Genomic DNA, 17,443 nt, shown 5'->3' on the forward strand with positions numbered 1-17,443 from the left:
TGATGATAGTAGTGTCTGCGGTGATTTTCTTTAAGGCTTTAGTGTGCTGTCAGTGTAAAAATTTCATTTTCTCACAATTTATTGGTATTTTCCTACAGACAGCCGCTGTACTGTATTAAGGAAACAAGACAGTGGTGATGTGCCGGTAGGTTATTTGATTGCTTTAAACGTGTTAATTTGTGTTAGCCAAAGGAAGAGAGGAAGGAGTACCCAGGCCAGTGTTTACTTACATCACAGGTGGCATTCTAGAACCAAACATGGAGGATTTCTGGCTAACATATACTCATTTATAGAATGTTAATGCCAGTCTTCCTCTTGGAATTAGAGTGACAATCAGCAATCAGCAAATTCAAGAGGCTTAAATTAGACAATGTCCATAAAGTTTCGCAACTAATAATTGTTAATCTCAGAAACAGGGAAGGAGTTGAGTCATCTCCTGCCTAAAAATGAGAAGTTATCTGTAATGATTAAAATTCTAATGTTTTGTTCTGTAAGGAAAACAAAGAGACTTTGTTTTGAATGGCTCCAAACTAAGTTAAGTTAAAATAATTCCAGAGTCGTTTTTCTTAGTAGGTTGTGGCAGTTTTCAAACAGAAAGATGCATATTTACTGATTTTTAGGATCAGGTCATCTGTACTTGAACTTTTCTTAATCTGCCTGTGAAATATACTGCCCAGCTAAGTATGGAAACACAACTAACACACCCAGTGGGAAGTTAAATGTCTTCTAAGTCCACTGTGCCTCAGAGTTGGCCAGGTGTAGAGTGTCCAGTTTACCTTAAGAAAAGGGATGCCATTGAAATGGTGGTAGCATATAATCGGAATTACTCTAAAAGACTGATTAATTACTTGAAATAACATACACCTTATTAAAATGTTGGACCAAGAGGTGGTTCAGTCGGTTCAGCATCCGACTCTTAATTTCATCCCAGGTTATGATCTCACAGTTCATGAGATCAAGCTCTGCATCGGGCTCTGGGCTGACAGTGCAGAGCCTGCTTGGGATTCTGTCTCTCCCTCTCTCTCTGCCCCTCCTTTGCGTGTGCACACACACACACACACACACACACACACACACTCTCTGAGAAATAAGACATTAAACAATTTTTGGAAGCAGTTTTAGTTATAACAGTCATTATTAGTCTTTCTCTTATTTTCTATTATAAATCATAACACTAGGGCTAACATATGAAGTGTTATTTTTGTTCAGCATTTTGTGGATATTCAACTTGTGGCTAAAACCAGTATATACTTTATACAGAGCTTCATCATGCTGTTATTTGAGTGTTCATTGTTTTTTTCCCCCATTTTTCCAGTTTAATTCTGCCAAGATAAAAAATAAAGGCAAGAAAAAGAAGCCAAAAGATTCAAAGGTATGGAGTATTTTTGGTATTAATTCTTGTCTAAAATAGTTAATTGAATATATAAATTAGAATTAACAAGTTCTTGGGGATATTTTGAAGTACTTTATAGAGAAAGACTTTTTTTAGGATTTAAAGATTTGCTCCAAGCCCATGAGCCATATAGGGCATTATTTATCTTCTGGGGGGTTCTTCATGGCTGTCATGTATGTGGGAGCTCAGGAGGGCAGGAGTTGAGACAGTGAACAGATATTAGAGGAGGATTAGAGCAGCTCTTTGTAAGTTCTGCTAAAACTTGGCTTTTTATCTTTGACATTTGAGTTTTTTTGGAGTATTGGAAGCTACCTGAATGTTAAGTTGGGCCTATTTATGGGTGTTGAAACTTTATTACTATGTGTTCCTGTTCACAAGGAAATTTAGATAAGTCTTACATATTGGCAATTTGCATGCATATTTATATAAGCATTCATTTGTTTTAATGCTAATTTTTTTTCATGGAATTTTAAGGTAGAAAATTGTTTTCATTTTTGTGTGTTTTAAACTAGCCTATGTTAGTGGGGTCTGGAACATCTTCAGTAACCCCAAATAATGAGACTATCACTTCAGGTGAAGACCACAAGTAAGTAAAATTGAAAATGTGTGCTTCAAATTTTAACTCAAGTGTATTAACTTAGCAAGTGGTATTAATTTAACATCATTTAAACTTGTGTTTTATTTCTCTAACTTCACTATCTAAATTTGTGCATCTGTGATGACAGCCTAGTGTGATCCATCTTGGTTGATTTTATAATATGGCTTGTCAGCATTAAGAATTCCTGCAAACAGCATTAAAATCATTGGGCTAATGACATTCATTAGATAAGTTTGGGAACTTACTATATGCAAGATACTATGCAAAGATTTAGGAAGTAGTCTTTAAGATGTTCAGTGAAGAGAATTTCCTACTGATAATTAGTAGCATATTTGCTATAATAGAGAGGAAGATGTTTTAGATGTTCAATCTTAGATGTGAATGATTTTCAGTGACATCTAGTTGTTGAAACTGAGTTTTCAGAAAACAAGTAGACATAAGAAAAAGTAAAAGTAGCGAGTAGCAATGACCTTTTTGTCATATTCCTTTATGAACCAGAAACCCTTTTTTTTTTTTTCACATTTCTTAAAGGAGTTGTCATAAGAGCTGCTTTTGCACATTTTCATGGATTCTTTAAATGGAGGAATTATTTTAAGTTCAAATAGTAATAGTCCATACTTAGACAGAACTTATGTACCAGGTACTATTCTCAGGGCTTTACATATACAAACTCATTGAATATACTCTTCACCGTGGGAGATAAGTACTGTTATCATGTACATTTTACAGATAAGGGGATTCATGCATAGTGTAGTTGAGTGCCTAAGAACCTGAAGCTTGTACATGTCTGAGCCAGGATTAAACCTGGTAGTCTTGTTTTAGAACTCACAAACTGCTACATCTTTTTAGAATGCAAAATCGTACACTTTAGCAAAAGAATCTTTTTGTTAAGTGTTTTACTGGTTCCAATCTCACTTTAGCTTAAATTAATAGCAGTTATAACAAAATCTTTAACAAGTTACAATTAATATAACATTGATACTTTTAAAACCAGGAGTTTCAAAAAATTTGTTCTTGGGATCCAGAGTAAGTAGTTAGTTAAAAGTGCTTCCTTGGAGGTTTATAAATGTATACACACACACACACACACACACACACACACACGGTTTATAAATGTCTACACACACACACACACACACGGTTTATAAATGTCTACACACACACACACACACACACACGGGTAACTTTTCTGCATTTAATTATCTGGTAGTGTTTTTTTGCATTGTAAGGCTGAGTCGTATGTTACTATCTTTGTTTTAATTTAAATATTCTGGGTCATCTCAAAGTTTAGGACTCACAAAAAAAATTTCTTTTTTTAATCAGCAGACGCAATCCAAATTCTGCAGGCCCATTTGTGGTACCTGACCACCTTCGGCAAGATGTAGAAGAATTTGAAGCTATCTATGAACAGCACAGCAGTGAATATGTTGTCCGTAATAAGAAGCTGTGGGACATTAACCCAAAACAAAAATGTTCAACGCTGTATGAGTAAGTAGTTTAACATTCCTACTAGTATTATTTCATACTGAAGCTGCCAGTTAAAGATTGCGGGTTGTTTAATTTGTGTCCCTTTTGCTTATTAAAGGAATCATTTATTGGCTTACAAAGTTGGGAGGGAAAGTATTTTTATGGCTTTTGTCGTGTAGTGCACAAAGTTAACTGAGGGTTTTTAATTTTAAATTTAGAATCCTGGAGCACCTGCGTGGCTCTGTTGGTTGAATGTCCCAACTCTTGGTTTCAGCTCAGGTCATGATTTCACCATTCTTGAGATGATTGGAGCCCCGCATCGGGCTCTACACTGACAGCACAGAGTCTGTCTGAGATTCTCTCTCCCCCTCTCTCACTCCCTCTCTCTCCCCCTTTCTCTCCCTCCCACCCTCCCTCCTCAAAATAAATAAATAAACATTTAAAAAACAAAAAAACCACAGTGGTCTGGCTGGACCCAGGCTCTGGTACTTGAGGGCAGCCAGGACCTTTTATAAGTAGATAGATAGATAGATAGATAGATAGATAGATAGATAGATAGATCGATAGATAAGTAAAGTAAGTAAAATAAATAAATAAGTTCAGAATACTACTAATAATTGGTTTTGTCAGTTTGAGCTGCTAATATAGATATTTTCTGTCTCTAAAACTGACCCTGGTATGTACTGATAGGACTGTAAAAGTTTCCAGCCATATCTTTCATCATGAATTCCAGGGTATACAGTACTCCTCCCTTATCCTTGGTTTCGCTTTCTGAGGTTTCACTTACCTGTGGTCATCCACAGTCCAGAAGCAGATGATACTCCTTCTGACGTGTTGTCAGAAGGTCAGTAGTAGCCTAATGTTACGTCACAGTGCCTGTGTCACTCACCTCACTTCATCTCATCACAGAGGCATTTTATCTCCTATCATTGCAAGAATTGAGTGAGGATAGTGCAATAAAATTTTGAGAGAGAGACCACATTCACATAACTTATATTACAGTATATTATTGTAACTGTTCTATTTTATTTTTAGTTATTGCTGTTAATTTCTTATTGCACCTAATTTATAACTTAAACTTTATCATAGGTATATATGTGTAGGAAAAAATAATATAGGGCTCAGTACTATCTGTGGTTTCAGGCACCCGGGGTTGTGGAACATCTCTCTTGTGGATAAGGGGGGAGTTCTACATTTGACAAGGAGTCCTATTATAATTTGGTCTCATTGTTCTTTTGCTGATGGATGCTGTTGTTTAGCATCTCCTAAGTCCAGTGACAAGTAATGTAGTTTGTCAAAGTGTTGCCCTTTTATTGGGTAATGAGGATACCAGGATCCCATTATTACTTCTGCTGAGGTGACAGGTGTTCTGCTGGAATGATAGTAAAGGTAACAAGACCTTGTATCTCTGTATTGTACGGGAGACTTGTCTTCCTGACATTGACATAATACAAGAGAAGCAGACTTTTCTTTTTAAATAACTTTGGCTGTTACTTTGGGATTGAAATGTGAATATGAAATCAACGAGTCTGAGTAGGGTAGATGAAATGGAGTAAAGGGTTCAGAAAAATCTAACAAGCAGTTACCATTTTGAGCTTGGTATTACTAAGTAGTGCATGCTACCTTCCTTAAGAAGACAAATTGAGGGTTAAGATCTGCAATAGGAAATTAATTTAAGACCTGGTTATTCTCACAGAAAACCTGTTACTCATCCATAGTTTAGTCCTTGCTTCTGTTTTCCCCAGTCGCTTCTTTCCTTTTCAGTCTGGTTATGCTCCCAGACCCTTCTTTATGGTTTTTCTTTAAATTTTTTTTTTTTAATGTTTATTCATTTTTTGATAGAGACAGAGCGTGAGTGGGGGAGGGGCAGAGAGAGAGGGAGACACAGAATCAAAGCAGGCTCTAGGCTCTGAGCCGTCAGCACAGAGCCCGATGCGGGGCTCGAACTCACTGACCATGAGATCATGACCTGAGCCAAAGTCAGATACCCAACCGACTGAGCCATCTAGGCGCCCCTATGGTTTTTCTTTAGAGTTGAAATGCTGAGCATATCATATTTCCAGAAAACTCCTGGATGACCCCATGGAAACAGCTATAAAACTACACTAGTATTTCTTAAAATATGGTAGGCTTTGCTTCAAGCATCCGAAACTGAAGCTAAACTGTGTCATTGTCAGGACCTTGCTTCTTAAAGAATTTATTACTGTTATAAGTGGGAGGAAATTAAACAACTTTATGAGGAAGAAAATAGGCTGATGTATTTTGAGATAAAACTTTAAAGTCAAAAACTTACAGGAAGTTACACCTCAAAACAATTCTTTCTCTGAATTTTCAAAAGTAGACATGTGATGATGAGCTTAAGAACAATTTCTTTTAAGGGTGCCTGTGTGGCTCAGTCGGAGGAGCGTGTGGCTCTTGATCTCGAGGTCGTGAGTTCGATCCTCATGTTGGGTGTTGTAGAGATTACTTAAATGAATAAATGGATAAAACTTAAAAAAAAAAAAAGAATGATTTCTTTTAGTGGCCAGTGGGTAAAAGAAAAATGAAACTAAAATTTTGTGTATGACAAGAGTGTTAGAGTAGAAAAAAAATATTACGCAAGGAATCCAGAATATTGGGATAACTGCTGTTAATTTTATCCTGACTCACGTATTCCACTGTGAAGGTGGGGATTAGACTGATTGGTGTATAATTGACTTGACCCTCTTCTAGTTCTAACAATTTATGATTTTAGATAGTTGAAGGGAATTGTATTTCACTGGGTAGCATTCTGCACTTAGCTTTTCCTACCACCTCTTTCATGGTATTAATTAGTCAGCCACGATTTATTTAACCACTTAGGGTTAAGCACTGTGGAAGATTGCAGACAAAGTAGAAGACACAGTCCTTTCGCACAGCTTGCAAGTAGCAGGAGAGCTGCATCATTGGTCTGATCACACTGTATTGTAAAGAGAATGACTTTGTGAGGGAAGAATCATGAGCTTCTACAAAACAGTGATTTGTCAAAGGGCCACCGCCAGCATACTAGGGTGGGAATCCTTTCCCAAACGTTTTCTTCATCCTGTCCCTTGCCCCTGTGCCTTCAGTGGCCTGTAATGGCACTATGGAAGGCCAGCCATGACCATTTCAGACCCTGATGGTCCCTATCCAAGTGTGAAAATATATGTACGCGAGTAAACATGTACTTGCATATATGAGATAACAACATAAGAACTATTAATCTTTATGGTATAGTTAGGTTTTTGTTTGTTTGTTTAAACTGCTGTCTTGGGGCGCCTGGGTGGCGCAGTTGGTTAAGTGTCCGACTTCAGCCAGGTCACGATCTCGCGATCTCGCGGTCCGGGAGTTCGAGCCCCGCGTCAGGCTCTGGGCTGATGGTTCAGAGCCTGGAGCCTGTTTCTGATTCTGTGTCTCCCTCTCTCTCTGCCCCTCCCCCGTTCATGCCCTGTCTCTCTCTGTCCCAAAAATAAATAAACGTTGAAAAAAAAAAATTTTTTTTTTTTTTAAATAAATAAAAAAATAAAAAAAAAATAAACTGCTGTCTCATGTAGTGTGCCGTTTTTACCTCTGGTTCTGAAGTGCAGGAACACTATCCCTTTTAGAGTCTGAGACTTTGAACAGGAGCAATGATGAGAGAGATGCATCTTGTTTAACTTGGCAGAAGTGGAGTCAGCCTCCTTGTTTCAGTTGTATCTAGCATCTTTCATTAGAGCTTTGGCCTCTTTCATGTCTGCCGAACAGCCATACCAGTACCACTGTTCTGTGCGTCAATGGATGGTTGCTAACCCCTGTAAAACACTGGTTATAAAGAAGTCATATTTATGCTATTTTGGACCCAATGTTTCCCTTACAGAGATGATTTTTCAGGGCTAGAAAGATGTATAAATAGAGTTAAAGTTCATTTTTGTGTTGCGTTTCAAATAATAGCAACTATAAAAATTTTATTCACAATATGGTTTATAACACACTTTCCCTTTGGGCTGGGGACCCTTGTTAAATTTTGTCCTGCCTCAATGTTTGAAAAATTCATTGCTACTTAGGCAGTGGAAAAAATGTGGAGGCTCTATTTCTTTGAAATTGCATAGTATGTGTCTTGGTTGCTAGTTATGCCATTGTTATAGACTGAATACCAAATTCTAATGGAAGAGGAAGGCTCTTGGAGCCTGACACAAGAATGGGAAAAGAAAATAGCCCCTTAACTGGAGTGCACCCCAGTCTAGGACTGGATGTAGGTTAAGGGATCACCCCATTATGTGTGTCTGATCCTCTGCTATATTGATTTATTTGATTTTTTTGTTTTGTTTGTATTGGTTTGTTGATCACACATGATTAGTTTCAGTACTTCTGAATCATTGCATATTTCTAAACAGAAAAATGTTAAGAGTTTTACTGTATGTAAATTCCAATAGGATTTTAATGAAATTTGATTTCTTCTCATTTGACATTCTTGTTACTGATACTCTTGTTATTTTTCTTGAATAAATTTTCTTTTCGTTACTTTTAAAATAGATTGTATAATTATGTGATTGAAATTTATGAAATAACTTTTTAATCCCTTTTCGGTTTTTTTCCCAACAAATTTTTTAAGGATTATTCTCCAAGGGTAAACAAAATTTTGCTTCTAGAGTATCACTGATTGCATATAGCTTTTGTCAGATTTAATATGAGTATAATATGTTTGTTGGGGAGGTGTTGAGATCAGTTGGAAGTGAAATAGTATTTTTCTTGGGGAGAATTTTGGGGGAAACACTTTTTTCAAAAGAACATGTTTAAGTACTTCCTTGTAATAACATGTAAACATAAATTTTTTCCAAGTTATTTCTCTCAGTTGTTGGAAGAGCATGGTCCCTTGGACATGAATAATAAAATGTTCTCTGAAGAATATGAATTCTTCCCAGAAGAAACTCGGCAAATACTAGAAAAAGCCGGAGGTTTGAAATCTTTTCTCTTGGGATGTCCTCGTTTTGTTGTGATTGACAACTGTATTGCATTGAAGAAAGTTGCATTACGGCTTAAGAAAAAGAGAAAGAAGAAAAACATTAAGACAAAAGTGGAAGAAATTTCAAAAACAGGGGAGTATTTACGAGTTAAACTACCACTGAATCCAACCGCAAGGGATTTTAAACCAGATGTAAAGTCCAAACCAGTGTCTGAGTTATCTTCAGCACCAGCTTCTGAGGACGTGAAGCCCAAACCTGTATCTGCTAATTCTCCCCAACCAACCTGTGAAGCTGTGAACCCGAAACCAGTGTCTGATAATTCTTCTAGATCAGTTTCTGAGGATGAGAAGCCCAAGGAGGTCTCTTTTGATTCTCCCACATCAGTGTCTGAGGATGCCGGTCACAAGCAAGTATCCTGTAATTCTCCCAAACCAGCCTCTGAGGATGTGAAACCAACCTACTGGTCTCAACCCCATTTGGTCACAGGATACTGTACATACCTCCCCTTTCGGGGATTTGACATTACCCAGACACCACCAACATATATGAACGTGTTACCCAGTTTGTCCCAGTACACTAACATTTATACACCTCTAGCCAATGTTCCTTCTGAATATCAGCTGCAAAGATCAGTACCAGTGGCGCCATCCTTTGTAGCCAGTGACAGACCAGATGAAAGTGCTGCTGTATATTTTGAGGGTCCTCATTTGAATGCTGAGAATACTCCTCCTGGTAACGAGATTGCTCCTAAAACACAGATCCTTCAGGAATCTTTGGAAGTATCAGTAAAGACACAGTGCAGCATGAATGGTGACGGTACAGCCCTCAGTGGGTCTAACAGCCATGAAGGTCACTGTGGAAATTCTGCCAACAAGTGGGAAGTAAATCTAGAAAGTACCGACGAAGTAACAAATATTCCACATACACAAATGGCTGCTATACAGGTAAGACCTAAATAGAAAAAAGTAATCTCAATTCTGAAGTTAAATTTTCCTTTTCATCTTTCTTTGCCATTTACTAAAATTCTTTTAAATTATTGACTTTATAATGGTTATGAAAGCTTTTGCCTGGAAATGTTTTAAAAATATGAACCCTTTTGTAGGGCATGATCAGTAATTCAGAAAGAATTTTTGGGTCTAGTAAATAATACCCTTCTTCCCTAACCAAGTTTTGTACCAGTTGAGAAATGAGATAGAGGAATCAGCAGATGGAGCCATCACGTTACTGATTAATAATGGCACCATTGAGGATGATGTAGTTACTTCTGTAGCACTTGCACATCCTGGTATTGAAGCCCTGACACACCAGCCTACCTACCCAGTTAGAGCTAGACCAGGAAACCTCACAACGTGGGGTGCTGGCCCCACAAACTTACTGTATGGAGAATGAAAGGAAATACGCTTTTTGCACAGGTGGCCCCAAAAAACAGAGTCTGGGCTATATGTGACCAGTTTCTTTTACGAAAACCAGTTTCTCTAAAAAGACAGCCAGGTGGAGAGAAACAAAAGAGATGTGAATAAAAGTTACTAACAAGCATGAGAATAAGTTTATGTTCTGTAGTTCACTTTGTCGGGTGTGAATTCATTAGACCCTTGTTGGATTATCCCCCTCCTTGTTATGTTTTCTGTTTTCTAAAAAGCTCTGAAAGCACATGTTAGAGTAATAAACCAAAATCATTTTCATTTTTACCAATTCTACATGATAGCTCTTCTCTAATACAAGAATTTGTAGAAAGTGTGAGTTATTGAAATTGGAGAAAAATAAAACACACCTCGAAAAAATTGTGAGCATGTCTTAAAATGTCATTACATAATGGATTTATTGTACCACAGGAATTGAGATTAATGAAATTGTTTGTTTTTTCCCCAAAGGTGTCTTGGAATATAACACATCAAGAGGTCAATACTGAGCCATATGATCCTTTTGAGGCACAACAGGTGAGTCAGAATTGTATTAGACTATTTAAAGGTTTTTTTTTTAGTTTTCATTATTATAACTAGATGGCAATGAACTAGAACTATTTTGGAGTCTGCTAATTCCATATAAAATGTTACCATGCAATAAGCTTTAGAACATGACAAAAAAAATTGTTTTTATTGAATTTGGGAAAGAGGCAGAAACAAAAGTGTTTTTTCCCTAGCTTATTTATTTCAAAGTATAATGGCTTTATTGTTTTAACTGGTATAATGAGCCTCTATTAATTTATATATAAGAGCTTATTCATGTGAATGATACAGAAAGTTTTATAATAAAAACCTTCACCATTATAAGAATGATTCAGTTAGAAAAGCTATTAATGTAATATATTGTGTTGATGTATCTTAAGAAAAGTTATTTGGCCAACTCCATAGTTCCTGAAAGGTATTAGATAAAATTCAATTCCCCCTCTCGTCTAAAACTCATAATAATATGGCGAAAGATGAATACTTCTCCACATGCTAATATCTTTTTCTCAAGCCAAAGCCTTCATCTCACTTTTAGGTGAAACATGACCATTAGTATTATTATCCTGGAGATAGCAACTGACAAAATTAAGAGAAGTAAGATTGTAAAAGAGGAGGTGTAATATTATTTCTTACGGAGGCTAACATTGTGTATCTGGAAGATTAAAAAATAATCAAGTGAAAATGCAATACCAAACTCTTAAGAGAATTCAAAAAGGTGATTGGATAGAATACTTTTCCAAATATAAACAACAATCTGTTGCAAAGTATACTAGAAGATAAAATTCCATTTTTAATAGTAACCAAAAGATAAAATAGTTAAATCTATGAAAGAAAACTTTAAAATGTACTGAGAAATGCACAAAAGACTTACGTAAATGAAAAGTATTGAATAGGAAGGTCCATTATTGTGAAGAGACTGGTTGTCCCTAAAGCTTTTAACACAGTTCCAGTACAATCATGAACAACATGTATTAGTTACCTGTTGCTACATAACAGATTACCTTAAAACCTAGTGCTTTAATTGGGGCGCCTGGGTGGCTCAGTCAGTTAAGCGTCCAACTTCAGCTCAGGTCACGATCTCGCGGTCCGTGAGTTTGAGCCCCGCGTCGGGCTCTGGGCTGATGGCTCAGAGCCTGGAGCCTGCTTCCGATTCTGTGTCTCCCTCTCTCTCTGTCCCTCCCCCGTTCATGCTCTGTCTCTCTCTGTCTCAAAAATAAATAAAACGTTTAAAAAAAATAAAAAAAAAAAACAAACCTAGTGCCTTAAAACAACAATAAACATTTATTATCTCACAGCTTCTGAGTCAGCAATTGAGCGGTTCAGCTGATGGTTCTGGAGATTGCTGAGGACTTGCAGCCAAGATATAGACCAGGGCTCATCTGGCCATCTGCAAGGAGTAACTGGGGTTGGAGGTTCTGTTTCCAAGATGGCTCACTCACACAGCTAACAAGTCGCTGCTGACTATTGGTGGGGGCTTCAGTTCCTTGCCTGTGGACCTCCATGTAGGACCACTTGAGTGTCCTCATGTTCTCATGGGGCCTGGCTTTCCCCAGAGTGGTTGATCCAAGGTAGAAGTAGCAATAGCATTCATGACCTACTTTAGAAAGCCACTTTTTATCACTTCTTATGTATTCTCTTAGTCACACAGACCAACCCAAAAACCCTGATACATTGTAGGGGAGGACTGTACAAGGGTATAAATACCAAGAGGTGAGGATCTTGAGGGCCACCTTGGTGGCTGGCTCCTGCACAGGGTTTATCTGAAACTGGACAAATTGATTCTAGTTTAGCACATAATCTATTTTAGCACATAAATAGGCCGTTAAAATAAGAGACAATAGAACAAAAGAAAATAGAAATTTAAGGTATAATAAATAAAAATGGTATTAGTGAGCAGAAAGTAGTTTATTAAATATGTGGTATTAGGAGAATTGTTAATTAGGAGAATTATTAAATATGTGGTATTAGGAGACGGGTCGCCTGTCTAGAAGAAATTAATTTGGGTCCCCACCTTATTTCCATATACCAAAGTAAATTCCAGACAGATCAAAGATTTCAATATTAAAAAGCAGATCCACAATTTACCTAGAAAAAAAGGGAATTTTTTTTCATGAGATTAATAAACAGTGTAACAAAGAGTATCTGTTTATATATACACATATATAATCTGTGTGTACATATGCATAGCATGTATTTGTATATGGACAAATAGACACATGATGTCAAAACACTAATGACAAACTAGGAAAGTTATTTGCGGTATAGGGACAGATAGAGAACTAATTGCCTTGTTTAACGTACACAGTTTCTGTAAATTAATCAGGGAAAGATTAATAATGCAAAAATGGGAATGGATGTGAATAGACAATCCACAATAAAATAAGGATGATTTTTTAAACATATAAAAAGATGCCCAGCTCCGCCTGAAATAAGAAAGTCATTTATGCACTGTTGAAAGAATGTAAAAATGTAAATTTCTGGGGATGGCAATTGGGAATTTACCTGCACTCCTATATATGTATAGAGACCAGTGAACAAGGGTATTTGCATATTTGTTTCATCTGCGTTAGTGTCAGCAAAAAATTGAATACAACCTAAATATCCATCAGTATTAGACTCATTAAGTGAATTATAGTCCAGCAGTTTTATTATTACTGATATGGAATGATTTACAAGACCAGATAGATAATTAAGTAGGAAGAAGTAAGGTTAGATTGTGTTGCTATGCTTGGTACAAATAGCTTTATAGTTTTGGCCAATTAAAAAAGTAATGTAATGGGGTGCCTGGGTGGCTCAGTCAGTTAAGCGTCTGATGACAGCTCAGAGCCTGGGGCCTGCTTTGGATTCTGTGTCTCCCTCTCTCTCTGCCCCTCCCCCCACACTCACTCACACACACACACACACACACACACACACACTCACTCCTCTCTCTCTCTCTCTCTCTCTCTCTCTCTCTCTCTCTGTCTCAAAAATAACATTTAAAAAAAATAATGTAGAACTCTTAATTTTTTTAATGAACAATACTGAAAATTATGGAGGAGAAATTAAAAGTCATCTATGTTGCCTTCTCCCTTATTTACATTTTGATGTGCAGCCCTTAGGCCTTATTTTAACATTTACATTTAAGTAAGCAATTCTTTTTACACTTGATCTTAGCCAAAAGGCCAAGAAGCGATAGCAATTCTTTTTAAAAGATAGGATTGTAGCTTGTATGTTGTGTTTAAAATTTTCGGTATTTATATGTTATGGATTTTTTCCATGTCAGTAAATATAGATTTTTACCATCATTTTTAACGCAGACTTGGTATTCTATTGTATGAATATGATAGTTTATTTGATTAGTTTCTTACTGTTGAACATTTAGATTGTGTCAGCTTTTCAGGCATACGGACAGTGCTATAGTGAACATTTTTGCGTATAGAATATCTGGTGTTGAGTTCTTATAGCATACTGAGTTCTAAACCAGGTATGCTCTTCACCCTCAAATTTTTTCATCAGTATTGGGAGAATTCAAAAACACTTGTTAAATTAGCAGTTAGTTTCAGGACTTTATCATTAGTATGGCTGAGTGTTGGCTTCTCCACCAGTGAGACTTGCAGTTAATCCCCAGCACTGTTGCTTTTCCTCAGGGGCTTTAAGAAGTTGCCTAATTTCTCTCAACTTTGGTTTTCTGATCTCTAAAAGGTGTGAATAATGTTTCTTACAGAATTGTGGTGAAGTTTGTATGTGATAACATAGAGATGGCTATAATTTCTTGTTCCTTTGGTGACTTGGGCGTATAAATTGATACATAATAATAAGTTGTTAATTCATTGTGATTCTTTTGCTGAATTGAGAATGAACATAGAGGTAACTAAGGTCTAAAACCATAAAGTCTTTCTCCTGGGTCGTAGTGGGGTTGACCATTTAATTTATTATTTAAACGTGGACTCTCTATTCATACTGCCAAACTTTTAGTCTGGACAAATAAAAATTGGGACACTCAAAACAGACTGACATGTGTGGTCACTCTGGTCACAGCTCATAGTTCTCTAACTGATAAATCACTGAATTTCAAAACCTTGATTCTCTGCTTTTGTAAACTTGGAAGATGCTGAGGTGCAGGAGGTGGGGGAAGATAGACCTAGGTTTGTGCCCCTGGGATAGATTTCCAGGCTTGGCCACTAAGGCCCTGGGGAGAGCAGTCAGCCGCAACTGGGCGGATTTGCCAGCCCACCCAGACGCCTTTCAGACACACAGGTGTGATTGCTGACTGTCCTAGCAGAATGAAAGGTTTTTTTTATTTTTTTAGATGTTTGTTTATTTTTGGGAGAGAATGAAACAAAGAGCACGAGTGGGGGCGGGACAGAGAGAGAAAGGGAGACAGAATCCAAAGCAGGCTCCAGGCTGAGACACAGAGCCCAGTCCAGAGCTCAAACTCACAGACTGCCAGATCATGACCTGAGCTGAAATCCAACATTTAACCGACTAAGCCGCCCAGTCTCCCTTCAGAATGAAAGGTTTTTATTTTTATTTATTTTTTTCAGAATGAAAGGTTTTTAAAAACACATAAATGACATTTTTTGTTGGACAATATTTCACATTGCAATATGCTTCTGTTTTTGCTTTTGCTTTTTAAGCTGGTCCAAGAGATAGTTACATAACTGGAAACCATTGATAATATTTTAACTTGTCATTTTTACAACTGTCCATTTGAAACACTTAAAAGTAGGGTCAAAGTTAATATGTTTTGTTCATATCTAAAATGCATATGTACATACAGCTTTTTAAACCTAATAAGTAGTTCTTGATGTTAATCATGGAGAATGATATTCACATCACACTATTGATTTAGTAATACTGAACCCTTTTAAGACAAATATTCAGAACTAATTATAGTACAGATTGAAATGTTTCATTATGAGTTACAGTAATATGAATAATTGTACTTTAAAAAGAGTTGGCTTTGCTAAACACTGTTTAGGAGGTTTTAATTCTTGAATTATCATGACATTTCCCTTGTAAATTTTCATCTGCCTCTTTTTCTCTTCTGTTTATTTTAAGAGACTGTTTGGAACAAGATGAGAAAAGTGTATTTTAAACTATTTTAACAGATAATTTTGTAACTTTTAGGGAGATCTTTCACAGATTGAGAAGGAATACCAGGTTTTACAAGAGCAGCTTAAGGAAGCATGTGAAAATTATGAGCAGATTAAACTCAAGGTCTCGGAAGAGACCAAGGACATGGAAGAAAAGTTGAAAAGGAACTCAGAAGAAAACAAGGTAATTCTGTCCGAAACTTCTCTTTAGTAGCATGTGGCATGATCAGGAGGTCTGTACTTTAGTAGCCTCAGTTAGCTGAGTCAACAGCATTGTTGGCTGAACAACGGATTTTTTCTTAATAATGCTTTTTTAAATTTCTGTATGACATTAAAGTAGCAGTGTTTTTGCAGTGTTTTAGAACCTCTGCTGTATGTTGCCTTATAAGAAAAGGGCTGTGAATCTGGGTTTTCGTTTATTTATACTCAGTTGCTTGTTTAATAAATCTGTTTTCTGGGGGCGCCTGGGTGGCGCAGTCGGTTAAGCGTCCGGCTTCAGCCAGGTCACGATCTCGCGGTCTGCGAGTTCGAGCCCCGCGTCAGGCTCTGGGCTGATGGCTCAGAGCCTGGAGCCTGTTTCCGATTCTATGTCTCCCTCTCTACCCCTCCCCCATTCATGCTCTGTCTCTCTCTGTCCCAAAAATAAATAAACGTTGAAAAAAAAAATTTTTTTTTTAAAAAATAAATCTGTTTTCTGGTGACTGAGATTTTTGTTTGTTTTTTAATTTACATCCAAGTTAGCATATGGTGCAACAATGATTTCAGGAGTAGATTCCTTAAAGCCCTTTACCCATTTAGCCTTCCCACAACCCCTCCAGTAACCCTCTGTTTGTTCTCCATGTTTAAGAGTCTCTTATGTTTTGTTCCCCTCCCTATTTTTATATTATTTTTGCTTCACTTCCCTTAGGTTCATCTGTTTTGTCTCTTAAAGTCTTCATATCAGCGAAGTCCTATGATATTTGCCTTTCTCTGACTAATTTCACTTAGCATAATACCCTCTAGTTCCATCCACTTAGTCGCAAATGGCAAGATTGCATTCTTTTTGATTGTCAAGTATATATATAAGTATATATATAAGTATATCTATAAGTATATATAAGTATTTATAAGTATATATATAAGTATATCAAGTATATATATAAGTATATATATATATATACACACACACACATATCTCACATCTTCATCCTTCCATCCATCGATGGACATTTGGGCTTTTTCCATACTTTGGCTGTTGTTAATAGTGCTGCTATAAACACTAGGGTGCATGTGTCCCTTTGAAACAGCACACCTGTATCCGTTGGATAAATACCTGTAGTGTAATTGCTGGGTTGTAGGGTAGTTCTAGTTTTAATTTTTCTGGTGACTAAGTTCTAAGTTAATCCTTGTTTATATTGAGAGGCAGTGTAGCATTAGTGATTCATGGTGTGAGCCTTGGGGTCCCACCATCTGGGTTCAAATTCAAGCTTGATTCCGTACCAGTTCTCATCTTGGGCAAGTTACTTAACTTCTTTGTGCTTTAGTTTCGTATCTGGAAATTTTGGGTGACAATAGCTCCCATTTCACGGGGGTAGATTAATACTTGTAAAGTACTTACAGCTGTGTATTGTGTAGTACGGGCTCTGTAAGTATTGCCTCTGCCACTATTATTACTACTACTATTGTCATCATCTTACTCTGAAGGAAATGTAAGACTGACACATGAAGCTTAGGCATATTTGATCTGCAAAATCACCTAGACCATCTTGAATTGACCTTGAATTCCATCAGCTAAGATGGATTATAGTTACAGGTAACTGGCTATTGGAATTAAATAGTGGCAAGGCACACTGAATTGGTGGGAAAATGAATTATAGATGTAAAGGAATCTTCGCGTGTTTCTTTTTAAAACGAGGTCTTCTGTACAGGCATAACAAGTGGATGTTAGGCAGTTTAAGAAAGGAAGGATTTACACTTACCGTGGTAAGCATTGTCTAATTTTTAGAATTGTCAATTCACTGTCTTACACACCTGAAACAAAT

General features: G+C 36.9%; 1 protein-coding gene across 1 annotated transcript in view; it reads left to right on the forward strand.

Annotated features, from left to right (window-relative positions):
* Positions 1–17,443, forward strand: part of TTC3 (tetratricopeptide repeat domain 3) — a 127,926-nt gene that overhangs the window by 78,774 nt on the left and 31,709 nt on the right. Inside the window, exons 29-35 of the mRNA XM_086675956.1 lie at positions 99–145; positions 1,316–1,372; positions 1,906–1,979; positions 3,315–3,479; positions 8,274–9,342; positions 10,270–10,335; positions 15,457–15,606. Of these exons, the coding sequence (XP_086532082.1) occupies positions 99–145; positions 1,316–1,372; positions 1,906–1,979; positions 3,315–3,479; positions 8,274–9,342; positions 10,270–10,335; positions 15,457–15,606 (1,628 nt within the window). The remainder of the gene's footprint in view (positions 1–98; positions 146–1,315; positions 1,373–1,905; positions 1,980–3,314; positions 3,480–8,273; positions 9,343–10,269; positions 10,336–15,456; positions 15,607–17,443) is intronic.

Source organism: Puma concolor, chromosome C2 (genome assembly GCF_028749965.1).
Source record: "Puma concolor isolate L17-30 chromosome C2, mPumCon1.1.hap2, whole genome shotgun sequence".
Lineage (NCBI taxonomy): Eukaryota > Metazoa > Chordata > Mammalia > Carnivora > Felidae > Puma > Puma concolor.